This window comes from Antechinus flavipes, chromosome 5, assembly GCF_016432865.1.
Source record: "Antechinus flavipes isolate AdamAnt ecotype Samford, QLD, Australia chromosome 5, AdamAnt_v2, whole genome shotgun sequence".
Lineage (NCBI taxonomy): Eukaryota > Metazoa > Chordata > Mammalia > Dasyuromorphia > Dasyuridae > Antechinus > Antechinus flavipes.
In genome coordinates, this window is record NC_067402.1 from 269,286,765 (window position 1) to 269,299,951 (window position 13,187).

A 13,187-nucleotide genomic window follows, 5' to 3' on the forward strand; every position below is an offset into this window, starting at 1 on the left:
CTTAATAAGAGAAAAACATATTGAATTGGAATCATAGTTCAAAATTCACATCCTGGACATTAGTTGTATGTTATCACTTCCAATTACTACTACTCATCATACAGATGTACCGTCAATTCAAATGTTTGTGTTTTTTGAGGCTGAAGTCACATCTCTTTCTTCCAACCTAACAACCTATTTTCTACTTTTTTATGCTTTATGTTCATTATTTTATCTTCAAAATCTGGTAGTGCCCATAATTTCGACATTTTTTTTAATTCTCCCAGTCACAAATAGAACAGATAATAAATATATAATCAACCAATCAATAGATATTTACTAAGTACTATTTATGCACTAGGAACTCAGATTACAATATGAAGAATGAAACAATTATTCTGAAGAAACTTGCACTCTAATGGGAGAAAAACAGAGACATACAAAAATATTTACAGCATAAATATAGACACAATAAATACAGCACAAATATATACAAAGTACTTAAATACAACATAATTTAGGAGGGGAAAAAACAGCAATTTAGGAGTATTAGGAAAGGCTTCATGCAAAGGATAGTGAGTAGCTACATCTAGGTATGTCTAAGAAGGCAGTGCATTCCAGGCAGAGGGGACAGCTTATGTAGGGTCCTAATGTAGGATCCTACATGTGGAACAGAGAGAAGATCAGTTTGGTTGGACCACAGAATATGGGAAGAGCAGTAATGTCCAAGAAGACTGGACAGACAGGTTATGAACAGGTTGTTATAAGGCTAAATAAATAGAGGAGTTTATAAACATAAATCATTTTAGAGGCAATAGGAGGCCACTGAAGATGATTGAGTAGGGGAATCAAATGGTCAGATCTCTGCTTAAGCAAACTGACAGAACTCTGTAGGATGTACTGGAGTAGTGAGAGACTTGAGGCAAGAGACAATGAAACCTTGAAATAATGTGGCGTCAGTGTGGGTAGAGAGAAGAGGTCAGATGTAAGAAATGTTGTAAAAGTAGAAAAAGCAGGATTTGGCAAGGGATTGGATTTGTGGGATAAGAATGACGAGCTAAGGAAGATGACAAAGTTTTAAACTTTGAGATGGGAAGGCTGAGTGAGGATGACTTTAAAAGAAATGAGCAATTAGGGGCAGCTAGGTGGACTTACTGCTCTGTGACTCTGAGCAAGTCATTTAACCCCGATTGACTCACCAAAAAAGAAAATAAAAGAAATAGGCAAGCTTGGTAGAGAAGAGGGATTAATTGGAAATATAATAAGCTTAGTTTCAAACATAGTGAGTTTATGTCTTGGAACTTCAAGTTCAAAACCTCCAGTAGTCAATTGGAATTGAGGGATTGGAACTTAGGAAAGAGAAGCTGGAAATCTATGTCTGTCTGTCTGTCTACCTGTCTATCTGTATGTCTCTTTATTTATCTACGTATTTCTATTTATCTGCCTGCCTGCCTGTCTGATTTTTTGTTTGTCAATCTCTTTATCTATCTACCTGTCCATTCATCTATTTATGTATATCTATCTGTCTGCTTGCCTGCTTGTCTCTCTATATGTCTATACCTATCTACCTATCTATATCTGTCTCTCTGTATGTTTGTCTATCTGTCTGCCATCCATCCATCCATCCATATATGTATGTGTGTGTATCTATCTATATCTATATCTATATCTCTCTCTCTATATATATATATATATCTGCCTTTCTGTCTATTTTTGTCAATCTCTTTATCTACCTATCCATTATCTATTTATGTATATCTATCTATCTATCTATCTATCTATCTATCTATCTATCTATCTATCTATCTCTCTCTCTGTCTATCTACCTGTCTCTCTGTATGTCTTGTTTATCTATCTATTTATCTATCTATCTATCTATCTATCTATCTATCTATCTATCTACCTACCTACCTACCTACGTATCTATCTGTCTGCCTGTCTCTCTGTTTCTCCATGCAGTTGACTGCATGGAATTAATGGAAACTGATGAGGTTACCAAAAGAAATAGTAAAGGACAAAGAAAAGATGATTCAGGATAGAACCTTGGAGAATAATTAGGGGCTGGGATATGGAGGATAAGTCAGTAAAAGAGACTTAGGAATACTTAGCCAGGTAGGAGAATCAAGAAAAACGAATGTCACATATCTGTCTCACTCTCATCTCCCATGTAACTAGTTGCCAATATCCCACAATATCACCTGTCTCTATCTTTTATCTTAGCCTTCTGTCTCTCATCTCTTCTTATCTGGGCTACTTAAACATCACACACATACACACATACACATATACTCCTATATGTCTTCCAGATTCTAAACTTTCCCAATTATTTCTCTCCATTGCTACCTAAACAACTCTTCTAATACTCTGCTCTGATCATGTCCCTCTTCTACTCAAAAATCATCACTGGCTTCCCATAGCCAGAGGACAACAAATCCAGCTCTCTCACATGACAGAAAAAAACCCAAGGGTGATATAGTATGCCAGGTTATACAGGTGGTAAGTATCAGAAGCAGGATTTTAATAATAATAATAAAATAGGTAACATTTATATATATTTATATATAACTACATGTTAATAATAATAAAATAGCCAACAATATATATGATATAACATGTATATAAATGTTATGTTAACATAACATTTGTAAAACTTATTGTATTTCAGGCACTATGCTTAGAGCTTGACAAACATGATCTTATTTAATCCTCATGATGACTCTGGGAATTAGATGCAATTCCTACTCTATTTTACAGTTGAGGAAACTGAGGTAAACAGAAATTAAGTGATCTGATAGCTAGTATCTGAAGTCAGTTTTGAACTCTAGCCTTTCTGATTCTAAATTCCCAGATTTGAATCTCCAAGTCCTTTGCCTCCAGAGCCTGCCTCTCTCTAACAATCTGTCCTGATTTTTGTTATTTTTGTGGATTTACTTTGTATCTTTTTATCGTCAGGGCTCAATTAGTTCTTTATTGTTTCTCTAGGCTATTAAAAAGAAATCATCATGTACTTGACAAATAGGGATTCTTTTATCTCCATTTTAAAATGGCTATATCTATAATTCCTGTTATTTTTCATATAGCTTGAGCCAGTACTTCTAGGATTATGTCTAATGACTATGGAGAAAAAGAACATCATTGCTTTATTTTTATATTTACTCTAAATAATGCTAACTATTGGATTTAAATACATGTTTCCCCTTTTAATAAAGGAGGGTCCTTTTATGCCTACAAGTTTTAGGGTTTTTAACTTAACATGTCATTTTAATTTGAACCCAATATTCTAATCTATTAAGATCTTTTAGATTTGTGATTTTCTCTCCCCACCATATCTACTATCCCTTCCATTTTTGTGTCTGCAAATTTGTAGTGTATGTTTTTCGCATCTGCTTCCAGGTTATTGATTTAATTATAATACCAACGACTAAAATGTGCATGTCCCTCTATCTAGCAAGATTTATTAAGATAATGTTCACTTTATATACTCAGGTAAGCACCCCTCCCCAAAACAACAACAACAACAAAACAATGCTACAAGGCTCTACTATAAACCTATATCCTAACATGATATAACTTTATATTCCAAAACCAGAGAGGGGATGCAAATAATAATGAATACTAGAGATAATCCCAGTGATCCCTGTTTATGCGATTTTGGGTTGCGCCTTGGTACAGAAACTTTATAATGGCTTGTATATGGTTAGGAATAATGACCTAGAATACTTAATGTTTGCAACTCAAATTTAAAACCATTTAATTTTACAATTAAATTCAGAAATTTAATTGTATCCTATAAAGCCCAGATTCTTAAATTGTGGGTTATGACCCCATTTAGGGGTCTCGTAACTGAATGATTTATTATCGGTCAAGTTTGATTTGTATGTCTATTTAATATATCAATGCTAACCTAAAATTTTCTCAGTGATGATAGGTCACAAGTGAGAAAAGTTTAAGAAACCTTGTAGTATAAGGTATCAGTGTGTTGAAATTACCATTTCAATCAAAATTACATTAATTAAGCAATAACACAGGTTAGAATAATTATTGTTTGGCTTAAAATAGTAAAAGGCTGACTACTTTAATGCCTCCTGCTGGCACAGAAGTGACCTTGCATTTCTGCTCCCGCTGCTGTGTAGAACACAAGCTAAGGCAAGTCCTACCAATTTGAAGAAGCTTTCAATTCATACTTGGTGATGGACTATCTGTCCGCTGCTTGCAAAATTCTGAAAAGCTCATCACCAGTTTGGCCACATGATGAAACCCTTTTTCAACACAGAAATTCTGGAAGATAATTTATTAACCAGTGTCAGTTACACACTAAAATTATGATAGATCCTTGAAGGTTTTTTTTTTCCCTGAGAATGAATATCTAGTAAATGGTCACTAAAAATTAATTACTAATGAAAATTAGCTTATTTCCCAGCTAGAACAATGATTGTCCCTCCCTTTCTTTTCTCTTATAGAACCAAATTTTAAGTATAAATCATACTTGAAGTATGTTGCCACTGATCATTCTGATAATTCATTTCCATTTTCTTTTCTTGGTGTTCTTTTTTTAGAATGCCTTTTTTTCCCTTTAGGGTTCTTACATATTACACAGATGGATATGAAATATTTCCCTAGGACATCTCACTGAGTGAAACAGATTGATTCTCATCCACTTTTCAAGAAAACACAGACTAGGCACTAAAATATAAAGGGGAAAAAAAATCCAACCTATATAGAAATTGAGTCTGTATTTAAGGATGATAATTAACTGAATCGGTGCTGAGTACAGAGTCTAAATTTGAATCCAGAACCTCAAGATCTAACAATCTTTCCACTGTACTAAATTTCCTTCCAAGCAATTTTTGGCCAAAACTAGATCAATGTTATTGACTTGAAATTAAGCTATATGCAAGAATAGGAAGTTTGTGTTTTAAAAGAAGCTTCTGAAAATGAAAATATTTTAAAACTAAAGACTGGGCTTTTTGTTGTTGTTGTTCTGTTCTATTATTTGCAAGAGCCTTGCAATCGTAACAGTAAGACTCTATTGTCATACAATGTTATTCTTCTAACAAACATGAGTCTTCTTCCCCTGGTTAACTTTGTTTTTATTTACTTCCTATTTATGTTACCAGCATAAGGAAGGTCCAGGAACAGATTGTCTCAGTGAATTCATGCCCCTTTTAGAAACACAGTAGGTCATTCTGTTGATGTAATAATTAGTAACCACTGTCTTAAAAACATTTAGATAGAGAGCTTGTGTTTTTTTTTTTAATAAAATACTTTAAATCTCTTCCTCTGATTGAAGAATCTAACCTAATGGGCCATGTGCATTGACAATGATCACATCTAAATGTAGGGGGAAAATTTATGGAAACTAAGTGGGAAAAATAAATACTGGTTTCATTTGTGCTATTACAATCCCTGGATATAAATACATTCATATTTCAAAAATAGTAACACTTCTATGTGTGTATGTGTATGTGCACACACATGTACACACGTGATAACATTTTAAATTTTCTTTACAAGGTAGGATTAATCAAGTGCTCTTACCTCTCCTCGAGTACAGGGAAAGGGACTAGAGTATCTGGAAGTACAAATGGCTCCTTTCTCAAAAACATCATCCTCTAGACCAAAGGTAGCAGAGCAATTGGAGGCAAAATACTTGTAAGGTTTCCAAGTTTTCCCAAAATCTTGTGATCGCTCTAGAACCATGACTGCTGGTCTAGGTGATTTAAACACCATAATCAGGTGAGTGAAGTAGAATGCAGTCTCGAGGTCCAGCTGGATCTTCTCCCTGTGAGCATCTTCAGCTGACTGCCACCAAGTACGGGGAAACCGGAAGGATGAGTCTGCCATGGAGGAGGGCAGGTGAGCCAGGTGAGGGTGTGCAGCATTGCACTTGTCACACTTGGGGGGCCTGCAAGTCAGGTCAGTATTCTCGCTGTAGGAACAGTACAGCTCTGTAGAGTTCCGGCCACAGGTGGTATCTGCCCAGAGTCTCCTCCCAAGAGCCAAATTTCCCATCCGAGGGTTACATGCCTTTTCACAGTGGGAACCTACTCCAGTTACACCACTCAGTCCTAAGAAGAGGAATAGGGCATGTGTTATTTGAAACCAATCCATCTAGAAAGCTGCTCTACTAACCCAGTAAACTTATAGGGGGCAATATCAGCTGGCCTGATACGTGAGTCAAAGGAAAATAGCATCCAACAGGAGCTGGCAGAGTGCCCTACATTTCCTCTATATGTTTTGTTTTGATGTTCAGATCTAAAACCAGCTCCTGGGTGGGGGTGGGAATGAGGGGATGAGAATAGGAAAAAGAAGAAGGAAGAAAAAGGCTAAGTTATTGGCCTTATTCTGACCCCTTCCCCCTTTATATCTGACCTATTGTTATTCATCTTCATAGTTCTTGTAAATTAGCTGCTATGAGAAAAATCATACCATTTCACAAAATATCACAAAAGTAATTTAATCACTCAAAAATAGTGATGCATTTACATACATCAGAACAAAACACTGTCAAGCAAATCTAGGTAAGTAACTCAAAGAAATTATGGAACCTTTTCCACAATTTTATCCAATAAAGTGATAAATTTCTAACCAGAAACAATGTCTGGATGCTTAAAAAATAGAACAGGCAAGGGGACTTCTTTCATGGATGCAAAGAAAAAGATATAGTTTGGATTTAAAACACAACTGAGGAAAAAGGTGGTAAAGATGCCAAATGGTAGGAAATCTTATTTTACATCTTGTTATCTTGTCCTTCAACATCTTTAATGTCTGTTTGCTTTACAGAAAAATGTTTATAGTTTGGCAGCTTCTACTATCATCTTTAAACATTACCTCTAAATTTAAACACTTTAAAAAAAACTATAACTCCACTTAATTGTTCAATACACTTTAATGTTTGAAAATGACAAAGCTAAAATGAAACTCATGTTACAATTCACTTTTAACTATTTAGTTTGTTATCTTGAATATACTATATTCTAAGCAAATACTATATCCAAGTATTATAAACAAAAAGATCTATTTTTGAAATATTAGACTGACTGTAAACTGTGAACAGTTTGAAATAGAAAAAGTAACCCAAAGCCTAAATTCTAACTAATTAAATTTTTGTGCTTCTGAGAGATAACCTCTCTAGTCTATTATTATCATGTCACACAAGGCAGTCAAATGACACCACACACTAATGCTGCAAGACTTCTAACTCACTAGGACCACCACAAACTTTTTCAGGCATCTCTTTCCCCCAAAGAAGAAGCTCCCCTGTACGCATTTTTAAGATTGAAATCTGGTTCTAGCCCTAAACTCTGTTTGCCAGTACTCTGATTCCCAGTGGCTACAGTTACTTATGGACAGGAGTGAACAAATATACAGTGTACTATGACTCACCTGTTCATCAACTCAGGGAAAACCATATACTGCCTGTACAAGTATTTCTGACTTGAAACCCTTGCCTCCTGGGATTTATTTACAACCTTGTGATTGCTTGGCCACAAAATGGCCTGAAAAAAGGAGAAGTTTATTGCAGTTCATTTTGTGATTGTGTATGTATATACAAAGGCACACTAGTTTTGGAAGCAGAAAAAAGAATAAATCTTAAACCATGAAATGCTCCATGGAAAAATACAGAATTGTAATGCCCCTTAATTAACAAGTAGTCCATATGAACAAGAGGCACCAAACTGCTGTAGTCAATTGACAGAAGGAGCAACTAGGTGGCACTGACACTGGATAGAGCTAAGGTCTGGAGTCAAGGGGACCTGAATTCGAATGGGATCTCAGACAACTATCTATGCAACTCCAGGCAAATCACTTCACCTTGTTTGCCTCAGTTTCCTTATCTGTAAAATGAGCTGGAGAAGGAAATGGCAAGCCATTCCCGTATCTCTGTCAAGATAACCCTAAATAAAGTCAAGAGTCAAATATGACTGAAACGACCCCAAAACAATAACAAAAATACTGACAATACGTCGAGATTCTTGATTAAGAGGTAACCTAAGTATTTGAATTACGAAATGGATTGGATCAAAACTGAGGGGGGAGGTTTGCTGGAAAACAAAAAACCAAAAACAAAACCAAAAAACACCAAAGTTTCCCTGAGTACAAGCTATTCTTATCTATAAAGCATTACAAAAGTGAAAAATCACTTTAATCTGGAGAAATGACAGTAAGGGAAATGGCCCGTCTCTCTGCTTAAATCTCTCCCCCCACTCTTGCTAAGCAGTTATGCACACAAGAAACAGAGATGGGGCAATTAAGTGCCAAGGGCTGAAACTTCCATCGCTTTCATTTCTCCTTAGTTCTCCAAATTGCACCGACACCTTTTTGGAAACCGGGTAGGCAGGAAGAAGCCGGCCAGGAGAGAGCGTGCAAAGAGGCTCCCTAGGGGAGGAAGCCGGGCGCAGGTGGCCCAGGAGCAGTTTGGGCAGGGGTGAGGGGGCTGACGCCCGAGGCATCTGACGCTGAGTCGGCCTGCTGTCCGGTCTCGGGGCAGGGAGCTGACACCGCCTCCGACCTCCCGCAGAGCCTCCTGGGGTACCAATTCTCTGGGAACAGCCGGCCAACTCAGCTTCCCCAAGCTCCGTGCAAACGTACGGAGAGAGCTCCATCAGGGCGCCTGGGGCTCCCGGAGCACCGGCACCCCCACCCCGAGTACGAGGGATACTCCCTGAAGCCCCCGGGAGAGGGAGGGTCCCCACCTGGCTCTCCCGTGCCGGGCGTGAGCCGTCTGGAGAGGGAGCGATCCGCTGACCTAGCCCACCCCACAGTAGCTCGATGGCTACCTCTCCTGCACAGCCCGCTGGGGATGGCGACCTTGGCTCCTTTGTTCCCTCCCAAAGTGGCTGGGCGAATAAAAGAGCCCGAACCTAGGGGGGAAGAGCGAGGCTGCCGAGCGGGCTGGACGGCCCGGGACTACCGGGTCGGCGCGGACCAGCCCGCCTCTGCGAGGAAGAATGGATCCTATTCTAAGCCGCGGAGAAAGGAGCCCCGGGGGCTGGAACATGGCCACTCATTTCATCCTGGGCAGCCGGGCTCCTCCACTGCCCCCCGCCCGGGAGCCGTCCCCGGGAGAGACAAGGGCGGAGGGAGCTGTCGCCACCAACCTGCGGCCACGGCCGAGCAGCCCCAGAAGAGCAGGAGGCGGGCGCAGCTGCCCATGGCCGGGCGCAGGCGGGCGTGCTCGGGGCGCGGGGGCTCCTCTCCGTCTAGGGCGCCGGGATGCCGCGGGTCCCTCGGGCACGCCGCGGGAGCGGCTGGCGGGGCCCGGGCAGAGCGGGCGCTGCCCGCAGCATAGCCGAGCCGCCTCCCGCCCAGCGCCGGCTCGTTCGCTCGCTCGGTCACCCGCCGCGGCCACTGAACTTTCCGAGACCTTTCAGTTCCCGGCCGCCGCCGCCGCCTCCTGGGCGTCCCGCTCTTCTCGCAGCGCCTCGGCTTGCTGCTGCTGCTCCCCAGGCTCCGTCTCGTCTTTCTCCATGGGCAGTTTCACGGGATGCATTTTTATTGCACCGACACGGCGGCGGCGCTCCGGTGCCAGCCCTCCTCCCCCTCCCGCCCGCCCGCCGTACCCCCACCCCTTCCTCCTGCCCGCCCCCCGGGCTTGACAGCCGGCGGTGCAGACGGTGCGGCCGAGCTCAGTACTGCAGCCCAGAGAAGCCCGGGCCGTGGCCGGCACCGGGGAGGGGGCTGCGGGGAGCCCGGGGCCACACTGCACACCCGATCCTCCTCGCCTCCTTCCCGTCTGCCCCTTGGCCCTAGCACACCTACTTCTCAGCTTCGCCTCCTTCTCCCACTTCCTGCACCCATCTTCCGACAAAGTCCCTCCTCCCTGTGACCCCACCCGGTTGCCCTTCGGGACCCTCGGGCCTCCCCCCGGGAAGCTACCTGCCTTCCACCTTCTCCTGGCACATTCCTGAGAATCAGTTCTCTCTGTGTCAGGTCAGGGCACGCCAAAGGGGCTTTAAAAAAAAAAAAAAAAGTGAAACGAGAAACAGGCTAGCATCCCCTCACTTCCCCACAGCCTGTCCTCCGGGCAGGGACCCTCTCGGAAAAGTCCAAGGGCCCTCGGCTCCCCCTCCCCGCCCCCCGGCAAGAAGAATATCAAAGAAGACGATCTGGATTGCCGAGCTTCCCAGTACCCAGCCTGATCCAGGGGGTTTCCGTTTGACTCAAACCTTCAGTTGGTCTGCCAAGCCGGGATAGGTCAGGGGGCACCTTAGCCCAACAACCGCTTCCTGAATTATCGGTGGGCTAACAAACGCACCAAATGGCAGAGCTGGGTGAAAGTCTGAAGGAGTGCAACGTGGTCTGAGGGAGGGTTCAAGATGATCACTCTGGGACCCTTCTAGCCCTGGGATCTATTCATCACTAACTAGCCGGGTCATGTCATAGCTTTAGGAAACAGCTCATGGGCAGCCACAGACTGCCAAACCATATCCAGAAATTATAGATACTCAAGTACATGGCTCAGGACCAAAGTACAGAAAAGGAGCTGAGATAGCAGCAGTATTTGTGGCGTTATTTCTATGAACAAGTTACTGGAAAATGCCAAGAAATGTGGAAAAGTAGCAATACACTAAAGATTTCATTAAGGGGGAATTTAGGGCCTCTGAATATGTTCTCAAAAGTTAAACAATTCATTAAAAAGAAAAAAAAAACATGCTATTTGGTTGTTGTGTCTATTTGAATGTTTTTTGGCACATTTGGGTAATTTACTATGACTCAGCTGGTGACATATCAGGAATTTTATATCACCCAAGGGAATTGAGGGTGAGGTCGGGGCAATTCATTTGGGAAGAAGCATTTACTTGATTCTATTGGTCAGAAATGACAAGGGAGTGGTAGGGAATGTGGGGCAGCAATACAATATCATAAGCTTTAAAACAAAACCATTTGGGATTTAAGTCAAAAGCAAAATTGGGACACTCAAAATCTCACAGATATTTTAAAGAGATTACCTTTTTTCTTTACAAGGAAGCATCCATGCCCTCCTAACATTATTTATTGTGTGTGTTTGATTTATGAAACAATTACAAATGGACATAAGGGCCAAAGAGGCAAAAAAAGACAATGAATTCATCCTTCTAGAATCCATTCTACTATTTATGTCTAAATATATAATTTTCCACTGTGAATTTTAATAACATTTACAATTAGTACTACAGAATCAACGAACATTTATTTATTAAGCACCAATTATTATATGCCAGGCACTGTGCTAAACTGTTAGGCTTACAAAAAGGGGCAAAACCAGCCTCTGTCCTCAAGGAGCTCACAATCTAATGTGAGATACTTTAAGAGTAGAAATAAGATTTGGCACTAGATTGGATTTGTAAATGAGAATGAGAAGTCAAAGATGATAATGAAAAGCCAAGGTTTCAAGATCAGAGAATTCTTTACATGTTCTACCTTGTTGATTCTATTTGAAAGGACTTAGGAATTTTAGACAGTTAATAAACATTTATTAAGCACCTAATAAATGCCAGGTACTGGGCTAAGTACTAAGGACATAAAAAACAGTCCCTGCAATATTATTGTTCTTTAAGAAATAACCAGCAGGTTGATTTCAGAAAAGCCTGGAAAGACTTACATGAACTGATGCTGAGTGAAATGAGTCAGGACCAGGAAATCCTTATATACTTCAACAATAATACTATGTGATGATCAATTCTGATGGACCTGGCCATCTTCAATAATGAGATGAACCAAATCAGTTCCAATAGAGCAGTAATGAATTGAACCAGCTACACCCAGCGAAAGAACTCTGGGAGATGACTATGAACCATTACATAGAATTCCCAATCCCTCTATTTTTGTCCGCCTGCATTTTTGATTTCCCAGGTTAATTGTACACTATTTCAAAGTCTGATTCTTTTTGTACAGCAAAATAACTGTTTGGATATGTATACATATATTATATTTAACTTATACTTTAACATATTTAACATGTATTGGTCAATCTGCCATCTGGGGGAGAGTGGGGGGAAGGAGGGGAAAGGTTGGAACAAAAGGTTTGGCAATTGTCAATGTTGTAAAATTACCCATGCATATATCTTGTAAATAAAAAGCTACAATAAAAAAAAAAAAACAGTCCCTGCTATCAAGAAGTTCATTAATATAAGCTTAATTACAGTTAACAATTAAATCAAGGCTTCTCCTCTATTCTCTCTCTCCCCCACTTAATGTAACCTTAAGTAGGCTTTTCTGATGTGTTGCAAACCAGAAAGACAATATACTAACCCCACTACTTTTGCCAATAGTCAGATCACTTGAGGGGTATTATATTCTGGCTATGATAGCTTGGCTGGGGCTGTATAGCAAGTAAGTTCAGGGATAAGTAATTCAGGAGTCCCTTTTCAATTTTACTTTTTGAAATTCTTTCCTTTATTCAAGGCCCAGCTACTTTCTGGATAAGCCCTTTTCTTTCTTTCCATTCATAATTTCTAATATCTCGATGACTTTACCTATGTATTTCCTCATGCTCATTTTCCAACAATTATTTAAATTCCCGTGTCATCTTCCTACAAAATTGAAGGTAGAAGCAATATTATTTTTCATAGAATCATATGATTAGAGCTGGAAGGAACCACAGAGGCCATTTAATCCATACTTTCCATTTAATAAGTGAGTAAATTGAGCCCCATGGAGGCGAAGTCATTTGCTCAAGTGCTGGTGTGCTCAGTGTCTCATTTGACTATTAATAACTATTGAATTGAATTAGTAATATACTTATCAAATTTATTTGGTTTTGTGGTCGTTTCACAATGCAGAAGTCACCCAGGGACAGTTTAGTTAGGTAACATTAGGCAAAACCAAAATATGTATCTAACATCTCTGACCCTTTGAAGTAATGGACTCCTATCAATGATGGACTCAAAGAAAGTTTCTCTTTGATGTGGTGAAAAGACTCTTGCCTCTGCTACTTCCTTGTGAAGATACTAAAGTCTTTATTTTCTTCTTATAAAACAGGGGATATTATCTAGAGGTAGGGTAAATACAAAATGAGATAATGTCTACTATAGCACTTTGTGACCATTAAAATCATTAAAAATGTAAATTATGAATCAATGGGAGAGCCCTGAAAAGTATACTTAACATTCAGGCATAGTAATAGCTCATCACTTAACCAGAGTTCACTTATCTTCAATCAGGAAATGGCTAAGACCTAAAAGGAAGAAAAAGTAGCTTCCAACAAGTCAAAATCGGAAGGACAC

At 40.2% G+C, this 13,187-nt stretch overlaps 1 protein-coding gene across 2 annotated transcripts in view; it reads right to left on the bottom strand.

Annotated features, from left to right (window-relative positions):
- NTN4 (netrin 4) overlaps positions 1 to 10,775 on the bottom strand; it is a 145,674-nt gene extending 134,899 nt beyond the window's left edge. For both annotated transcript variants that reach the window (XM_052000987.1, XM_052000986.1), the window contains exons 1-2: positions 9,081 to 10,775; positions 5,518 to 6,047 (exon numbers count right to left, since the gene is read on the bottom strand). In XM_052000987.1, the coding sequence (XP_051856947.1) occupies positions 5,518 to 6,047; positions 9,081 to 9,135 (585 nt within the window). In that variant the 5' untranslated portion in view covers positions 9,136 to 10,775. The remainder of the gene's footprint in view (positions 1 to 5,517; positions 6,048 to 9,080) is intronic.
- Positions 10,776 to 13,187: the final 2,412 nt, after the last annotated feature.